The sequence below is a fragment of the Clupea harengus genome, chromosome 16 (genome assembly GCF_900700415.2).
Source record: "Clupea harengus chromosome 16, Ch_v2.0.2, whole genome shotgun sequence".
Lineage (NCBI taxonomy): Eukaryota > Metazoa > Chordata > Actinopteri > Clupeiformes > Clupeidae > Clupea > Clupea harengus.
The window spans coordinates 17,238,043-17,256,571 of NC_045167.1; the positions used below are offsets into that span (position 1 = coordinate 17,238,043).

Below are 18,529 nucleotides of genomic sequence, written 5' to 3' on the forward strand. Positions count from 1 at the left end.
TGAATAGAATGATCATGTTAGTGTGCGTCATATACGACTGCATTTGACACTAACAGCATCTCTGGTCTTCTGAAGTATGCCAGCACACCTGCTCCAACAAGTAGAATACAAACAATGGAAATGATGCTTATCTCCGGTGCCCTGAATACCACCGTGAAAAAAAGAACTTGGCTTGCAGTCAGCTACAGAAGGACGTTTTTCTAAAAAAATAAGATGTAACTGGAGTTACATGCCCAATGACTATCAGGTCCATATTACCTGGGTTCTAAAGTTACCAACCTCCTTTGCATGTATGGGATTTGCATTCGAAGAATGAGACAACAGTGCTTGAGATTCACTGTTTGTCAGTTCCATGTACTGAACTCTTCTTATTTAACTATGCTACGGTAAATACAGTGTGTTTGTGAAAGTGTACTGTCTAACTACAGAGCAAATTGGTTTCAGGCAACACACCACTTGGTATTATATCTTGTCACTGAAGCGAGTGAAATTATAATGTCAAAAGACACAGAAGGACAAGCTAAATGGGATAACCAACGTTTAGATTTGAAATGTGTGTCTACAGCCGAGATGACAGCTTTCCTCCTTTCTAAATAAAATGCTGTCTCACACACCACTCAGGACAGATATCATATTCTCATAATCTGATTTGGGCTCTTCTGGTGAAATGTGTTGTGCTATTCAGCTACAGCACCACCTTCTAGCAATATCAAGTAACTCTCATCAAAGCCCAATGGGAGGGCAGTAATACAGAGCAAGGACCAGGCGTCTAAAGGACAGTTTTTCCCCCAACGGCCATCAGAACATTAAATACAAACATGCACTAAACACAGAATTTCATTGTGCAATATTAATACACTAATCACTTTATTGTCTGCAAGTCACATATGCCTTCTCAGTCACCTTACACATGTGTATAAACAAAACTGTTACTGTATTTCTTGTAAAGCACCTCAGGAAAGTACTGTTGCTGTATTTATTGTAAAGCACCTCAGGGAAGTACTGTTGCTGTATTTATTGTTCCTCAGGGAAGTACTTTCATCTATACCACCACACTTTGTTAAACTCTTAATATATACCGTATATGTATTGTGAGTTTTTTCTACTGTTTTTAGCTAGTTGTACTATTGTTGAGTTATATGATGTTGTTGTGTTTTATGTTGTCCCTCGTCGCACCAACAGGAGCAGCACTCCAAATGTCATTTTATGCGAATACAATGACAATAAAGGCTTTTCTATTCTATTCTAATGAGCCTAAAAAAACTAATTCAATTACATGTCTTTAAATGCTGCTCAGATTTAAGAACCTGGACCTCTCCTTTTTGTGTGGTTGTAGAACTTCCTTGGTTTTTGTCCATGGCTGTCCTTCACATACGTACCTCTGAAGATGTCTGGTGCTCAGTTCTGCCTTCCTGACAGCCTTCTTCACACAGAAGTTGTATGTCAATCAACACGCTTAGACAATTAAACAAAGACAGCAGAATACTGCACAGTCCATGCGGTGTGTTTATAACTACACAGTCAGAATCAGAGACTGAAACTACACAGGAGTTGCTACCAACTCTGGAGAGGCCCGTCTGTGCTTATGAACTTCATACAGCCATATTCTGCACTAAACTGCAAAAAGTAATTCCTAATTGAAAGTGGCTTTGATCTAGCACTAAAATGTTCTAATCACCATCTTATAAACTAGGGGTTGTGAAATTTGAGTTTCTATGACAAGAATTAGGTTTTCCTCATGTTTTTTAGGTGAAGATATATAATATTGTAGTACACCACAGTGATAGAAGTATTCCAGCACGATTCCTCCTTTTGCAGGAATTGGACAGGACACAGCACCCTACTTTACACCATTAAACAGAGGGCTACTTTACATCATTAAACAGCACCCTACTTTACACCATTAAACAGAGGGCTACTTTACACCATTAAACAGAGGGCTACTTTACACCATTAAACAGAGGGCTACTTTACACCATTGAACAGAGGGCTACTTTACATCATTAAACAGAGCGCTACTTTACAAACAAAGAGTTGTTGATAAGACTAGGTGAATGTCACAGTCAAGGACTGTTATATATTATTGTCACAAACAAAGGAATTAATGACTGTACTTGGTACAGTAGGTAAGCATACTAAAATCAGCTTTTAATTGAGCATCTGTAAAAACATGTTTCGAATATAACAGATTTATCCAACAACATGCATCTTCTGTTGGTGCATCAAAATCATTTATTTACAACAAATTGCACACAAAATCATACACACCTATTGAAACCTAGGTCAACAGATTTTGTCATAAAACTGAAAATGTAAAAAAAAAAAATTGAAATTAATTAAAACCTTCACCCTTCATCTTAGTCAAGTACACACACACACACACACACACAAACAAGAATCATTCTCGTGTACAGATAAGAAGTACTAAAACTGAAGCAAGTGCATGAGAGATTTACCCCACCCATCATTCAGACTGTCAACTGACTCCTTCCCTTCTCTGATGAAGAGTCTGGTGAATTGGCCCTGTTCAGATCTCTATAAGGCCACACTAGTCTCATTTACTGTAAGTGCAATGCAGCTAAAACCTATTTGGATACTATGAAGACAACACATGGTAATAGTGGGTGTAAAGGGGGGCCATCTTCACACACATTCTGAGAAAAAGTAGAATTTTCATAGAAGTTTTTCATGGTCATTGACACCCCAATTCTAAGGAATCATTGTATGCAACCAGCTTCTCCCATGCCAGGCTTCAAGTGTGTAGTGGCAGGCAGTGTGGCCATAGCTTAGTAAATCACTGTGAAATGGAGCTATATCATGGGCCAGATTAGACAATGGATTCACTTTTTTAAACTTGTGGACCCAGGTAAAATCCGTCTAAATCCGTCTAAAGTCTGTCAAGGTGCCGTTGCGTACCGGGAAGCCATTTAAAAGGAATGTTAGGACATCCCCCAAGCATCCTCTGAGTAGATTGATTGTTCAAGAGCAGAGGAAACTCATTGTGAAAAAGTTAAGAAAGGCTTACCTCAAACTGTTGATTTGCCCATCAATCCTCCCGATTCACCATTTTGAGAGTCCGTGTCTGTAAGACGCAGACAGAAAAAAATCCACAAACAAACAAAAGAAAATCAACCAGACATTACAGATATTGAAAAAGCATTCGTGGACAAAGGAAGTTGGCATGTAAGAGAAGAAATGTACTAGCTCTACTCCTAAAGGTACGAGGAAACATCAACACCAATGGGCTGTGTGTATGCATTTCAGTTTCTTTTGTGAGTACAGTCCACTTGTCAAAACAGAAAGAACTAGAATCACAAGCATATGATGGGAAACTGGTGGTAAGTTTGCACAATAGTCTAAGTATACTCAAAGTATGATACTCAGTTAGTGTGAATGGGAGCCAATGTCACTACAAAACGTACATCCTCATCAACATACCTCTGCTGCTGCCTGGTCCAGGACCATTTCCTGCTGTGTCATCAGTCTTGCCATCCCCTGTAAGATTGCAATGTAATAATGACTCAGCACTACATAAGCGCGAAAGACCACATTTTAATAACCATAACAAATGCCATCCTTAGAAGAATTCTGACAGAGTAAATGATAAGACATAGGGCCCTATTTTGAGAGCAAAACAGCAGCCGGAAACTACAGACACGGAGAGTTAAAGCGCCAGAGCCCCATCCCTTCGAACTAACCGACTATATTTTTAATCAGGGTATAAGATTTTAAGCCTGTGAAAAAATAAATGGTTTTGCTCACTTAGTTACCATGACAAGCTATTTTTAACAGAGATCAATGTAGCCCATGAAGCTCTTAAACGCATCCATCCTGGAGAATTTATCCAAGCTCAACCTCAACAGCGTCTAGCGTTCTGGACAGTCATTGGCAATGACCCGATTGGGTTTAGAAAAACGTTTGAATCTTAAGCTTAAATCTGCAAACAGGTGTACTTCATATCACTCAAAAACCTAATAGTGACGTGTGAGAAGTCATCAGGTTTAATATAAAGTCTGCTTTATTCTGCTACAGGTAAGATGCCCAGGTGAAATCTTTACAAACCCATGGAATATGAAGCTGCGATTTATGGCCAGTGATGACTTTCAACCGATGTGTGCACAAATGTACAAATACACATATTAACTCACAGTGTGTTTGTGATCAATGTGGATCACATGTGTTAAAGGTGTTGTAGAAATTAGTTTATTCTTACTGTTTTGATATAGGCGCCATCCTACAGCTCCAATTCCGATTATGCCAACACTTCCTAGTACCAATGCAAAAAATCTCTGCCAAGGAATACCATTTCCTGCTTTGCCAATCTTTCTATCCCCTGTAAGATTGCAATGTAAATCATGACTCAGCACTACATAAAAGCAAAATACCACATTTTAATAACCATAACAAATGCCATCCTTAGAAGAATTATTACAGAGTCATGGGGCCCTAGTTTGAGAGCAAAACAACGGACAAATGCATGCTGCTGCACAAAAAGAAGTCCCCCCACAATAATTTTGTGCCAATGGATTGGGGATCTATGGAACACATTTAAAAACAACTATGTTAAGGTATTCAGTATTTGCAGTAACAGTATCAAAATGATATTCCCATGGCATACATTTTTTTTTACAATGCAACCGCAGGACACAACAGAATATGTGATGAAAACATCAACATCAATAAATAATAAAGCAGACAAAATAGTGGCAGTAGATGCAACATGTTCACTCACACGAGCCATGTCATTGTGCACAGACAATATTCCAGCAGGGAGACAAGTGAACAAAAAAAGTTTACGGTGTCTTATTTTGCCGAAACTAGACCTTAGGAAGGCTATACACATGTTTATATTCTACAAACACGATCTACTGCCACAATGACGGACTGCTACCGGTGGAAGAGTAATTAAAATGCCATATAAGGGCATTATGAGGTGCAGCCATTGGCAAAGTGCTGCACACTGCTGCTTTAATATCTGCTAGCTTTAGATGGTCATTCTACAGGAACTGCTCATGGACTAATAAGGAGCTGATATGTGTGTAGATCGGATGCAGACCTCTAAGTAGATCTTTTTTGCTGCCGACCATTCTTTCCCATCCCAGTCCGTCCCTGGTTGCACCTCATTAAAAAATGACAGACGTGCCCACTATCTTCAGTAGCCTTTTGAATACAACCAAGATGCGATGTTGAATTCAAGAATGAACCTCTCTGGTTTGCATGCCTCTTTACCATATTCCACTCCAAACCTACTCTGCTATCTTCCAAACTGGGTTTCAGAAGTGTACCATGAGTTCAGCCCCTTACCTTTACAAATGTCTTCTGCCTTTACTGTAGTAATCTTCCAACTCACTGGGTTACTTGCATTACAAGTGTAATTGTGGGACAGGTCACTCTTATTGACAGTCAGGTGGAATCTATTCCAGAGAAAATGTTCATTTTCGATCCATATGTAATTCAAGGAACCTTCACCTGAAGATGGCTTGGCTATGCAGAGCAATTCACACAAACTGTTACTACTGTCATCCCTCGTTATCTCTACAGTGTCCACAGCCTCTGAAAAATGGACGAAAGGAAAGAGAGATATTAGAATGGTATACTGCATCATGAAAACAGACTAGACAAGATCAGCCTCTCTCTCTCACACACACACATTTCCACATTATTTACAACAAAGACACTTGAACAATACAACCACAAATTCTCTAGAAGTCTACACACAAGCAAATATCCTAAAATTGTTTCTTGCCATTCTGGGAAATGACTTACAACCTGGCTAACTAACTGACAGCAGTGTGTTGCAAAAACAAGCCTTGTGATATGAGGGATCAGGGATATCAGTCAGTGTGTATTAGCTGTTTTGATTTCAAAATGCTCCAAGTTCAGGAAACGAAATGGACTTGTGTTAATGTGTTAATTACTCAAAAGGGATACATATTAAATGTGATGACCAGTGCTCTTATGAATTGATCACAGTAGGTTTGACATATGTCAATCGGTGCAGTGTGAACATTCCTTATTATGTATAAAACGAATACTGAATATAAGAGTAACTTAAAATCGGCCGACCTACTTACCGAAAACTTTGAGACGGTATGCATCCGACGTCGCCTTACTGTTGACCTCAACTGAGAACATCCCACTATCATTGAGAGTCAACTTTGATATTATAATCTTGCCAGTTTTATCATCCAAGGATGTCCGTTCCTTGTAATTTCCGTATATATTGTGTGGCTGAGAATCAGCAACCATATGAACACCAAATTTCCACACCACTCTGTCGACATTACTGATTCCAACAGGGGAAAGGGTAACGTTTCCATTGACTACTTCATTATAATCTTGGTCAGCTGAAGTAAAATAAAATAAAGATTATTTATGAGATATACCAGTACCATAAGACATTCCATAATTTTCAGCTCGGGTCACAGAACTACAGCAAGTAGGCTACGACACATCTTTAATAGGCTTGCCTGGCAAAAGGTTTCTAATAAACTATTCTGCTGGCCGAGACTGAAGTTGATTCCGTTATAGTTGTATAGGGTGACCAGATTTGAGTTTGTGAGAAAGTGGACACTTAAGCGGCAGCGGATGGGGGGGGGGGCTGGATGGATGGGTAGTGTATAGCATGCGGCACCATGACCATGTGAATGCATACAAATGTCACAAATTAAATGTGTCCACAGACATAGGCTATACAGTATGATCATTTATTTATTTCAGAAACAATACTGCCTCAATAGGCTATTGGCCTAAGCAATAGTGGCCAATATAGGCCTACTTTGTACTGAACTTTTCCACTGAAACTTCAAATAGTAAGATATAAGTGGCTTTCAGTGGTTCTTTAATGTACTGTCAGAAGATAACTCAAGTGTTAATCCTTTCTTTTCAATGTTTGTCCATATATTAAAGCAATAATGATAAAACAAAACATTTTCTTTATATGGCCATGTATTAAAATAAGAAAATTAAGAAGTTGGCCATTACACTAGACACTTTTCAGTCCTCCTGATGTGGTTGGGCATATTTTTCAGAAGATTGAATCTTTCCCAACAGTCGACAATTACTCATCAATTAGGCATGAAAGACCTTGCAGGTCATGTGCTTGAAATTGTACTGGGTGCACAGAATCCCCTTCAGTGAATCAACATACAAGCGATTCCTCTACTTGGTCCATTGGGCTTGCATCAGTGAAAAAAATCACTTGACATTTGCACTGTGAGCAGGTATGGCAAAATAAAAACTGTGCTATCTTAAGCAGCTCTGAATGAAAATCAACACTTTTGAATCTTTCAATGAATTTGGTTCACCCCTGGTGTGCTTGTATATCACTGAAATCATCACTGTTACTCCTCTTAATTAATTTGTTTAGATTGGTAACCTGAGCCAAACGCATAAAATACAGCCATCTTTCTACACAAATAGAAGCACATCAGCCGTAACACTCGAGACATTCGCCTGTTCGTCCTCTCGCACCATACACCGAGTCACTTGGGACACACGCACACCGACACAGACAGACACAGACACAGACACACACACACCTAGAAGCCGCTGTAGTATAGAGACAGTAGACGCGCCGACTGATAAGATCATACTGAGTTGAGGTCATGGATGACTTGTCATCTAAAGTCTTTTTCATCCAGGAAAACTGGTTCCATGTTCACATTCGAACAACAAGCATGTTACGCTCAAAGGATGTTACATGAGAAGCATTCTATAGATATATGACTCAAATCTAGAACCTTGCGAGTTACGACGAACGACTATGAAGGGACACACAATTCTAAAATTATGGGATTTTATTAATTATTGATCTTACATCGTACAGAGGTCAAATTTATCTTACAAATTAACACTACTACAAAACTGCAGTAGAGCTATGATCAGAGCGAGTGTAAGTGAGTAGGGGGTGGGCGTAATAACTAGTTTGTGAAAGACCCAGAGAAACGCAACACAAATAGCTATACGACGAGGCAAAATTCGGGACGATTTTGGAATCCCTGCCGGACGCATTTTTAGGTCCCAAAAAGAGGACGTCTGGTCAAAGTTGTACATACCTGTATAATACATGCACGTTATACTTACATGAACAGAGTGGGGCTGCTAGAAAGAAAAGGATCCAGACCTGCTGTTTCATTTTGAAATTGGTTGAATAAACGGGAGTGTAGAGCTGCTCAGAATTAAAGGAAGAAAAATGACGGTGTCTGTGTTCAGGTAGCCTAATTTCGAAAGTAAAAGCAGTACCAGTATCGTTGGTAAAAACGTGCTAAACATGTTTCTTGGAGCCAGCCTAAATAAAAAATCCGGTTTTTGGCAATGGCAACATCATGTCAAAATTATTGTCCGGTCTAAAACTGTTTCTATAACACGCTCGTTAAAGTGTTAAAAACGTACCATGTAGGCCTACATAACCAAGAAAAAGGAGTGAGATGAGATTTTTTAAAATTCTTTTCATAATAATAGGCCATGTCCACCAGGCATACGCAGCCTTTCAAGCATGTGGCCTATTGACCCCTACAGCCATAATTGACATACACTGATACTGCAAAAGGTGTTAGGCTGAGAAAACTACAATTTGTACCTCCTCAATATAGGGGTCAAATCTCTTTATAACAGGGTGTAGAGCATGATTCTGAAATAAAAAGTGGGGAATTGCCATCCACGTGGATTATGCAACCTTTCAAGCGTTTGGCCTATTGCCCTGTAAAGCTACCAACTCTGGAGAGGCCTGTCTCTGCTGATGAACTTCACACAGCCATATTCTGCACAACACTGCAAAAAGTGATTCCTAATTGAAAGTGGCTTTGAACTAGCACTAAAATGTTCTAATCACCTTCTTATGAACTAGGGGTAGAGAAATTTGAGTTTCTCTGACAAGAATGAGGCTTTCCTCATGTTTTCTAGGTGAATGAATATCATATTATAGTACATCACAGTGATAGGATTATTCCTACACAATTCCTCCTTTTGCAGGACTTGGGCAGGACACAGCACCCTACTTTACACCATTAAACAGCACCCTACTTTACACCATTAAACAGAGGGCTACTTTACACCATTAAACAGAGGGCTACTTTACACCATTAAACAGAGGGCTACTTTACACCATTAAACAGAGGGCTACTTTACACCATTAAACAGAGGGCTACTTTACACCATTAAACAGGGAGCTACTTTACACCATTAAACAGCACCCTACTTTACACCATTAAACAGCACCCTACTTTACAGCATTAAACAGAGAGCTACTTTACACCATTAAACAGAGGGCTACTTTGCGAACAAAGAGTTGCAGAGAAGACTAGGTGAATGTCAGTCAAGGACTGTTGACTGTTGACAAAGTAATTAATGACCGGACATGGGGCAGTGGGTAGGCATACAACAGCTTTTAATTGAGCGTCCGTACATTTTTTTGGGAATTGAACAGATTTATGCAACAACATGCATCTTCTGTTGGTACATCATCATCATTTGCTTACACCAGATTGCACACAAAATCATAAACACATACTGAAACCTAGATTAACAGCTTTTGTCATGAACTCAAACTTAAAAAAAAAAAATAATAATAATTAAAACCTTCACCCTTCATCTTAGTCAATTACACACACACAAATACACACACACAAACAATACAAAGTGGTTTGTTTTGTTTGTCTTATTACAAAGGATCCCTTGTATTAGAACTTACATTTTATAAAAAAGAGAAAAAAAAGAAAAGAAAAAAAAGGTCAAATCAGTATAAAAGGCACAAAGGCAACGAATATATGTAAGAATACAAGGCAGTTGTACGGTTACACCCCAGTAATGTTTGAAAGAGCACTTTTCTCACACATGCACAAACATACAGGACCCCTTTACACATACTCTACTCAAGTCACACACCACCATGATGTCCTTTCAGTCCACTCTGTGTGTGTGTGTGTGTGTGTGTGTGTGTGTGTGTGTGTGCTCAATAGCCTTCTCCCATTACTCACTCTTACACCCCTGCAGTGCACCTCACTATCAAGTGAAATCAGCAACAGAGTGACAGCAAGCATAGGAACTACGATATACGATATGGCTGAAAGTTTTGACAGGGCTCTTTTGGACAAAGATTAAGCTGTCCCCCAGATAAGAAGTACATAGGGTAGTATGTAAGCCATTCTAGTATAGTAGAGTTGCAGTAGAGAAAGCAAGTAGATGCAATAACTAAACTCTTTGGTATAGTCTCATGCATGCCACTCATATGCATTGTTGGTACTGGGTCACAATGGGATTCCACTTGACAACATGAAAAACCAAGTCTATGTCGGACTAAATACTATATGACAAAGAACCTACTGCCTACATGTTAGTAAAACTGTACTGTTTAAGCATTTTAGTACATAGTGGCATTACATATGTTATGCTATGGAACACACCTGCTAAATCCTACAACACTGAATTCCAACATTGCCAGTATGAATTTTTTTTTTTTTTACTTTACTCAAGAACAATGATGCTATTCAACGTGGTGAATTCAGACAGAGTGCAGGTATAAAAGATCGGATCACTCAAACCACATTTGGTGGCACACAGGAACACATTTTACCCATTTTCATCAAAAGTGCATACATGTACATATATATCTCTCATTTACTGGATGGTTCAACTGTCACACTTGGTCTTGAGCACGAGAACAGAAAACTATTCAACATTCATTTAGACACATTTCTCTAATTCCAGGCCTGAATCATTCTCGTGTACAGATAAGAAGTACTAAAACTGAAGCAAGTGCATGAGAGATTTACCCCACCCATCATTCAGACTGTCAACTGACTCCTTCCCTTCTCTGATGAAGGGTCTGGTGAATTGGCCCTGTTCAGATCTCTATAAGGCCACTCTAGTCTCATTTACTGTAAGTGCAATGCAGCTAAAACCTATTTTGATATTATGAAGACAACACATGGTAATAGCGGGTGTGGGGGGCCTTCTTCACACACATTCTGAGAAATCTCCCCACAACAACAAAAACAACAAAAATCCGATAGAATGGACAAGCTAAAAGCTTCCCAAGCTTTACAATACTAAAAGCTGACGAGAGCCACGGCAGTCTGCCGTTTTCCAGTGGTCGGTTAGTAAATTAACCATCTGCGTAAGGAGGAAATTGTCAAATGAATCTCTTCGTAGTTTTGAAGAAATCCAGTGACAGAAGATGAAAAATCCAAACTCATTAAAAAACTCAAATCAGTTCTTTGGATGGCTTTCACAACTGCAGATGAAGCAAAAAGAGGAAGGACATGATGACACAGTAAAGAAAAGCACACTAAAATCTGTACCCATGAGGAATTACATTTTGCGGTAGTCAATCATCTTAAATAACAAATAGATTGTTGTAGGTGTTATTAAAACAGAACACATATCATCATTGCTATCATTATAAATACACACAACGGACACCAGAAATGCTGAAAAAACAAGATGGGTTTGTCATTGTCATTAACACCCCATTTTCTAAGCAATCATTGTATGCAACCAGCTTCTCCGATGCCAGGCTTCAAGTGTGACGCGGGAAACAGTGTGGCCATAGCTTAGTAAATCACTGTGAAATGTAGCTATCATGGGCCAGATTTCAGAATGGATTCACTTTTTTAAACATGTGGACCCAGGTGAAATCCACAGTCTGTCTGTCAAGGTGCCGTTGCGTACTGGAAAACCATTTTAAAGGAATGTTGGGACATCCCTAGAGCATCCACTGAGTATCTATGATTGATTGTTCAAGAGCAGAGGAGACTCATTGTGAAAAAGTTAAGAAAGGCTTACCTCAAACTGTTGATTTGTCCACCAATCTTCACCATTCATTCACCCGATTTACCATTTGGAGCGTCCGTGACTGTAAGACGCAGACAGAAAAAAACCCACAAACGAACAAAAGAAAATCAACCAGACATTACAGATATTGAAAAAGCATTTGCAGTGAGCATGTAAGAGAAGAAATGTACTAGCTCTACTCCTGAAGGTACGAGGAAACATCAATGTCAATGGGCTGTGTGTTTGCATTTCAGTTTGTTTTGTGAGTACAGTCCACTTGTCATAACAGAAAGAACTAAAACCACAAGCATATGATGGGAAACTGGTAGTAAGTTTGAACAATAGTCTAAGTATACTCAAAGTATGATACTCAGTTAGTGTGAATGGGACCCAATGTCACTACAAAACGTATGTTCTCATCAACATACCTCTGTTGCAGCCTGCTCGACAACCATTTTCTGCTGTGTCATCATCAGGCTTGCAAGCCCCTGTAAGATTGCAATGTAATAATGACTCAGCACTACATAAAAGCAAAATACCACATTTTAATAACCATAACAAATCCCATCCTTAGAAGAATTCTGACAGAAAGGTGGTCAAAAGCACTCACTGGGCAGAGCCAGGCTGAAGTCAATTAAATAAAGGTTTGGTTAAAGCCGACCAATAGTAATGCCAAACAGTCCCTTTAAACTGAATGCGTCAGACTAGATTACAATGCAAGATGAAAATATGAACTTATGTCACTCATTATCACTAGCTATGACCTAGCTGATTTTAAATGGCGAATTCAATATACATGTGAACAAGAAGACTGATGCTTAAAGCATTAAGTTCCTTAATCCATTGGACAGCCTAGAGTTAAAGAAGCATGTTACAGGGTCCACCCAAAACCATGGCAATACTCTTGATCTAGTCATCTCCAGACGGATAGAGGTCCCAGATATATTGGTAAATGATGTAAATGTGTCTGATCATTATTGTGTATCCTGTAATGTCCTATTAAATTCCCTAAAATGTCACCGCAAGTGGGGCACTGTGGCACGAGTCAATAAGCCCCCCATTTACGGGCTACAATGTCCGCAGGGACACAGGTTAGATTCCGGCCTGCTGTCGTTTCCCCGATCCTCTCCCCACCTCTTCACTTCCTGTCCAAAAATACTTAACTGTCCAATCCAAATAAAGGCTAAAAAGCCCATAAATAAATCTAAATAATAATAATATATATCTAAAAAAAAATTCACCTCAAAACTACAACTAAAACTGAAGCTATCAGCCACCAAGTGGCAAGTGATAAAAAACCCTCGAGTGACTGCAAAACACCTGCAGCAAGACTTGATGGCTGCAGGCACTGAGGTGTCAGTTTGCACAGTAAGGCGCATGCTAAACACTGAAGGGTTCCATGCCCGGACTCCAAGACTACTGACCCAAAAGCACAAGAAAAGTCGGCTCTGAAATGCTGAAAACCATATAAATAAGCCACCAAAGTTTTGGAATTCTGTTCTGTGGAGCAATGAAACAAAACTGGAACTTTTTCAGGCCTATGGATCAGCGGTATGTCTGGAGGAAGAAGAATGAAGCATATGCTGAAAAGAACACCCTGCCTAGAATGAAGCATGGCGGTGGCTCAGTGATGTTCTGGGGCTGCTTTGCTGCCTCTGGCACTGGAAACCTGCAGCGTGTGGAGGGCACAATGGATTCAGTCAAGTATCAGGAAATCTTAGGAAAAAACGTCATGCCGTCTGTGATGCAGCTGAAGCTTGGGCATCATTAGACCTTCCAACAGGACGATGATCCCAAGCATACCTCAAGGCTTGGTTTCATAAGAAGTCGCCTGACTTGAACCCCATTGAAAAGGGATTTGAAGAAGGCGGTTGCAAAACGCACATCCAAGAAATGTACTGAACTGGAGGCCATTGCCCATGAGGAATGGGCTAAGAACGCTGTCAGAACCTGGTGTCTGGCTATGCATCACGTTTGCAGCAGGTCATAACAGCTCTTCTAAGTACTGAAGATGCTTGTCATGAAGGGGTTGAATAATTTCATAATAAACCTAATGTGCAATGGGGGTTGAATAATTTTGATTGCAACTGTATTTCCTACTGCTTTTAAAACCGCTGTAGTGAAACCTCTTCTTAAGAAGTCAAATCTAGAGCATACTATCCTGAGTAACTACAGGCCTATATCTAACTTACCTTTCCTGAGCAAAGTACTTGAAAAAACTAAATACCTTCCTCAACAAATACGGTTTTCTTGAAAAATTCCAATCAGGTGTAAGATCCAATCACAGCACAGACACGGCCCTGTTTTTGTGATCAATGTGAGACACATATGTTAAAGGTTTTGTAGAAATTAGTTTCTTCTTACTTTTTTTCCATAGGTACATTGCAACTCCAAATCCGATTAAGGTAATACCAGTGACTGTCGTTCCAACAATTGCGCCTATGGGGCGACCTATGGAACACATGACATTTAAAAAAAGCTGTTAAGGTATTCAGTATTTGCAGAAACAATACCAAAAGGATATTCCCATGGCCAAAACATTTTTTCAAGGCAAAAGCAGGACAGAATATGTGATGCGAACATAGGTCAAACAACTTCAAAGAAACATGTGACATAAAAAGCCAGGTAGATGACGAGCAGCTAAGCAGCACAAAACCTCGGCGTACAGATGGTAAGGATTTGAAGTCGGGTGGTTTTATCAATTTTGGGGACATGATTTGATTTGGGTTTTTTTTAATCAAGATATTTGACAGAAGGATGTAATAAAGCAGACAAAATAGTGGCAGTAGATGCAACATGTTCACTCACACAAGCCATGTCATGGTGCACAGACAATATTCCAGCAAGTTTACGGTGTCTTATTTTGTCAAAACTAAACCTTAGGAAGGATATACACATCTATACATGCTACAAACACCTACTTCTGCCACAATAACAGGCTGCTACAGGTGGAAGAGTAATTCAAATGCCATAGAAGGGCATTATAGGGTGCAGCCATTGGCAAAGTGCTGTACACTGCTGCTTTAATGTCTGCTAGCTTTAGATGGTCATTCTACAGGAACTGCTCATGGACTAATAAGTAGCTGATATGTGTCTAGATAGGATGCAGACTTCTAAGTATGTTAAAAAGGGCTGTCTCACCAGTTGCCTCCAGCTGTGCACCCCACTGTGCAAGACACCACGGGACCTGGGGTCCAGGCAGAGGTCAGCCTATCAGTTGATCCCAGGAGTCCGTGGGGCTCATGCACAGTGGAAATTCACTGGCCAGATGGTCACCCCATGCTGGGTTTCCAAAGCAGGTCTGAACATGCCCTCTCATCCCCCCCTCTGGCCTATATAAGCTTGGGCCACCACTGGCCAGTTGTGGGTCAAGTAAGCGGAGTTGGAGAGGAGCTTCAAACAGTTCATCAGGTCAATTCACGATCAGAGACATTCGCGATCATTTGCCATGCGTCAATGAAAGAGTGAGTGTTTCGTTGTTGTATGTGTAATGTAGCGGGTCTGTTTCATATCAGTGTATATAACATATGTATGTTTATGTAGGGTGGTAATTATACTGTCTTGTCATGTTTCACTGTTACCATTAAGCAAGAGTTACCGTTGTTAACGGAGGAGCGGAATCAGAAGGGACAGATCCGTATTTATATCATAGCTGTAATATTCATAGTGTATATACTGTTTCATCTCTATCTTATTTCATTGTTAATATTTGTATATATTGTTATTCATATCATTCATAGAAACCACGGTTCATGGTCTTCAATCATTCACGGATTCATGTTGGATATAAGTCCTTTACACGGATAGTTATATTCACGGATCATTCGATCATTGTCAGCCAATGAATATAAGTCTGTTACGAAGATAATTATATTCATGGGCATCATTCATTCATCAACCACTTCATGTCTTCACTTTGTGTGTGTGTGTGCAATAAATCAGTCATCATTGAACATTGGCATCCGTTCTTGTTCTAACCGGACAGACCTGTGGCGATTGTCACCTATTTCACAACCAGTAATACAGTCCTTTTGGGTTTACTCATTCAAATATCACCCTATTTTATAAAGTAGACGACTTTTGCTGTTGACCATTCTCTCCCATCCCAGTGGGAAAGTCCTGGTTGCTCCTCATTAGACCATATAAAAATGTGCCCACTATCTTCAGTAACGTTTTGAATACAACCAAGATGCGATATGAAATTCAAGAATGAACCTCTCTGGTTTGCAAGCCTCTTTACCATATTCCACTCCAAACCCACTCTGCTGTCTTCCAAACTGGATTTCAGAAGTGTACCATGAGTTCAGCCCCTTACCTTTACAATTGTCTTCTGCCTTTTCTGTAGTAATCTTCCAACTCACTGGGTTACTTGCATTACAAGTGTAGGAGTGGGACAAGTCACTATTACTGACATCCAGGTGGGATCCATTCGAGAGGAACTGTCCATTTTTGATCCATACGTAATTCAAGGAACCTTCACCTGGAGATGGCATAGCTTCGCAGAGCAGTTCACACAAACTGTTACTACTGTCAGCCTTTCTTATATCTACATTGTTAACTGCCTCTGAAAAATGGACGAAAGGGGAGATATTAGAATGGCATACTGCATCATGAAGACAGAATACACAAGATCAGCCTCTCTCTCTCTCTCACTCACACACACACACACACATGTGTCTTCCAAACTGCGTTTCAGAAGTGTACCACGAGTTCAGCCCCTTACCTTTACAAATGTCTTCTACTGTAGTACTCTTTGAACTCACTGGGTTACTTGCATTACAAGTGTAAGAGTGGGACAGGTGACTCTTATTGACAGTCAGGTAGGATCCATTCGAGAGAAACTGTCCATTTTTTATCCATACATAATTGAAGGAAGCTTCACCTGAAGATGGCTTGGCTGTGCAGAGCAGTTCACACGAACTGTTACTACTGTCAGCCTTTATTATGGTTACATTGTTCACTGCCTCTGATAAATGGACAAAATGAAAGGGAGGGAGATATTAGAATGGCATACTCCATAGTGAAGACTAGACAAGATCAGCCTTTCTCTCTCTCACTCTCACACACATTTCCACATTAATTACAACAAACACAATTGAACAATACAACCACAAATTCTCTAGAAATCTACACACAAGCAGATATCCTAAAATGGCCTCTTGCCATCCTGGGAAATTACTTACAACCTGGCTAACTAACTGACAGCAGTGTGTTGCAAAAACAAGCCTTGTAATATGAGGGATCAGGGATATCAGTCCATGTGTATTAGCTGTTTTGATCTCAAAATGCTCTAAGTTCAGGAAACCAAATGGACTTGTGTTAATGTGTTAATAACTAAAAAAGGATAAAATATTTAATGTGATGACCAGTTGTTATGTAAAGAGGTGTATTAATAAAGTAGTATTGTACTGATATAAACTGTAATCATAAACTAGTAGTCGCCACCTACTGGTGGTGCGTTATACAGAACACAACACCAGTGCTCTTTTGAATTGATCACAGTCGGTTTGACATGTGTCAGTTCCTTAATATGTGTGAGTCGAATACTGGATATAAGAGTAATTTAAACTCGGCCGACCCACTTACCAAGAACTTCGAGACGGTACGAATCCGGCATCAACACACTGTCGACCTCAACTGAGAACGTCCCACTATCACTGGGCGTTAACTTTAATATTGTAATCTTGCCAGTTTCCTTATTCAAGGTTGTTCGTCCCTCGTAATTTCCGAATATGTGCACCTCTTCGCTGAAGTTTGGATCAAATTCAGCAACCTTATTAATCCCAAATTTCCAAACCACGCTTTTGACAGTACTGATTCCAACAGGGGAAAGGGTAACGTCTCCATTGACTACCTTAATATGGACTTTGACAGCTGAAGTAAAATAAAATAAAATATTATTTATGAGATATAGGAGTACCATAAGACATTCCAAAACTACAGCAAATAGGCTACGAAACATCTTTAATAGGCTTGCCTGGCTAAAGGTTGCTAATAAGCTATTCTGCTTGTTAGCTGGCCGAGACTGAATTCGATTATGTTATAGTTGTTGTATAATACATGCAAGTAGCCTACTTACATGAACAGAGTGGGACTCCTAGAAAGAAAAGGATCCAGACCTGCTGCTTCATATTTAGAAATTAGTTGAATAAACAGGAGGGTAGAGCTGCTCAGAATTAAAAAAGGAAAATTACGTTAGTCTCCGTTCTCTGGTAGCCTACTTTCGAAAGTAAAGCAGTAACAGTATTTGTTGGTAAAAAATTCCACTAAACATGCCTCTAGCAGAAGCGTCACGCCAGCCTAAATAATACATCCGTTTTTTGGCAATGGCGACATCATGTTAAAATAATAGTCAGGTCTAAAACTGTTACAACAAGACACTCGTTACGAACGGTGAGTGTTGAACATGAACGTAATTAAAAAGCCAATCATAATTTTTATGTCTCTTCATTAGTCTGTGTAGAACATGACCCTGAGATAAAATGTGGGGAATTGTCGTCCGCATGGCATCCACAATCTTTCAAGTGCGTGGCCTATTGATCTCTATAGTCCCTAAACCAAGAACTGACTAATCTCTGTGATCAACAGGCTATTAGCTACAGTATAGTCCCTAAACAAAGAATTGACCAATCTCTGTGATCAACAGGCTACTAGCTACAGAGCATGATTGTGAAATAAAAAGTGGGGAATTGTCGTGCGTGTGGATTATGCAACCTTTCAAGCGCGTGGCCTATTGGAATTGAACAGATTTATGCAA

At 39.7% G+C, this 18,529-nt stretch overlaps 1 protein-coding gene and 1 long non-coding RNA gene across 5 annotated transcripts; both read right to left on the reverse strand.

Annotated features, from left to right (window-relative positions):
* Positions 1–2,827: 2,827 nt before the first annotated feature.
* On the reverse strand, positions 2,828–4,505 carry LOC122133563. The gene is made up of 3 exons (XR_006152869.1): positions 4,214–4,505; positions 3,439–3,495; positions 2,828–3,082 (listed from the first exon to the last, which is right to left on the reverse strand). It is a non-coding gene; the product is annotated as an uncharacterized LOC122133563 (long non-coding RNA).
* A 6,210-nt stretch (positions 4,506–10,715) lies between these two features.
* LOC105889564 (CD48 antigen-like) lies at positions 10,716–18,503 on the reverse strand. 4 transcript variants are annotated; one of them, XM_031582821.2, is made up of 9 exons: positions 18,049–18,503; positions 17,852–17,938; positions 17,359–17,646; positions 16,496–16,738; positions 16,088–16,336; positions 14,137–14,223; positions 12,201–12,260; positions 11,785–11,854; positions 10,716–11,233 (listed from the first exon to the last, which is right to left on the reverse strand). In XM_031582821.2, exons 2-8 carry the CDS (start codon positions 17,901–17,903, stop codon positions 11,820–11,822), a joined length of 1,014 nt encoding a protein of 337 aa, XP_031438681.1. In that variant the 5' UTR covers positions 17,904–17,938; positions 18,049–18,503; the 3' UTR covers positions 10,716–11,233; positions 11,785–11,819. The 4 variants fall into 4 exon arrangements, with proteins under 4 accessions (XP_031438681.1, XP_031438680.1, XP_031438679.1 ...); XM_031582820.2 differs by having other exon boundaries at positions 17,852–18,503; XM_031582819.2 differs by lacking the exon at positions 18,049–18,503 and having other exon boundaries at positions 17,359–17,922.
* Between the last annotated feature and the right edge of the window lie 26 nt (positions 18,504–18,529).

Bases quoted from the DNA above. Each gene is read 5' to 3' on its own strand.
- LOC105889564 (XM_031582819.2), bottom strand. From the start codon at position 17,734: ATGTTTCGTAGCCTATTTGCTGTAGTTTTGGAATGTCTTATGGTACTC. The intron at 12,261-14,136 runs GTAAGAAGAAAC...GCAATCTTACAG, and splicing joins AATGTACCTATGGAAAAAAA to GGGCTTGCAAGCCTGATGAT. The intron at 11,855-12,200 runs GTATGTTGATGA...TGCGTCTTACAG, and splicing joins TCGAGCAGGCTGCAACAGAG to TCACGGACGCTCCAAATGGT.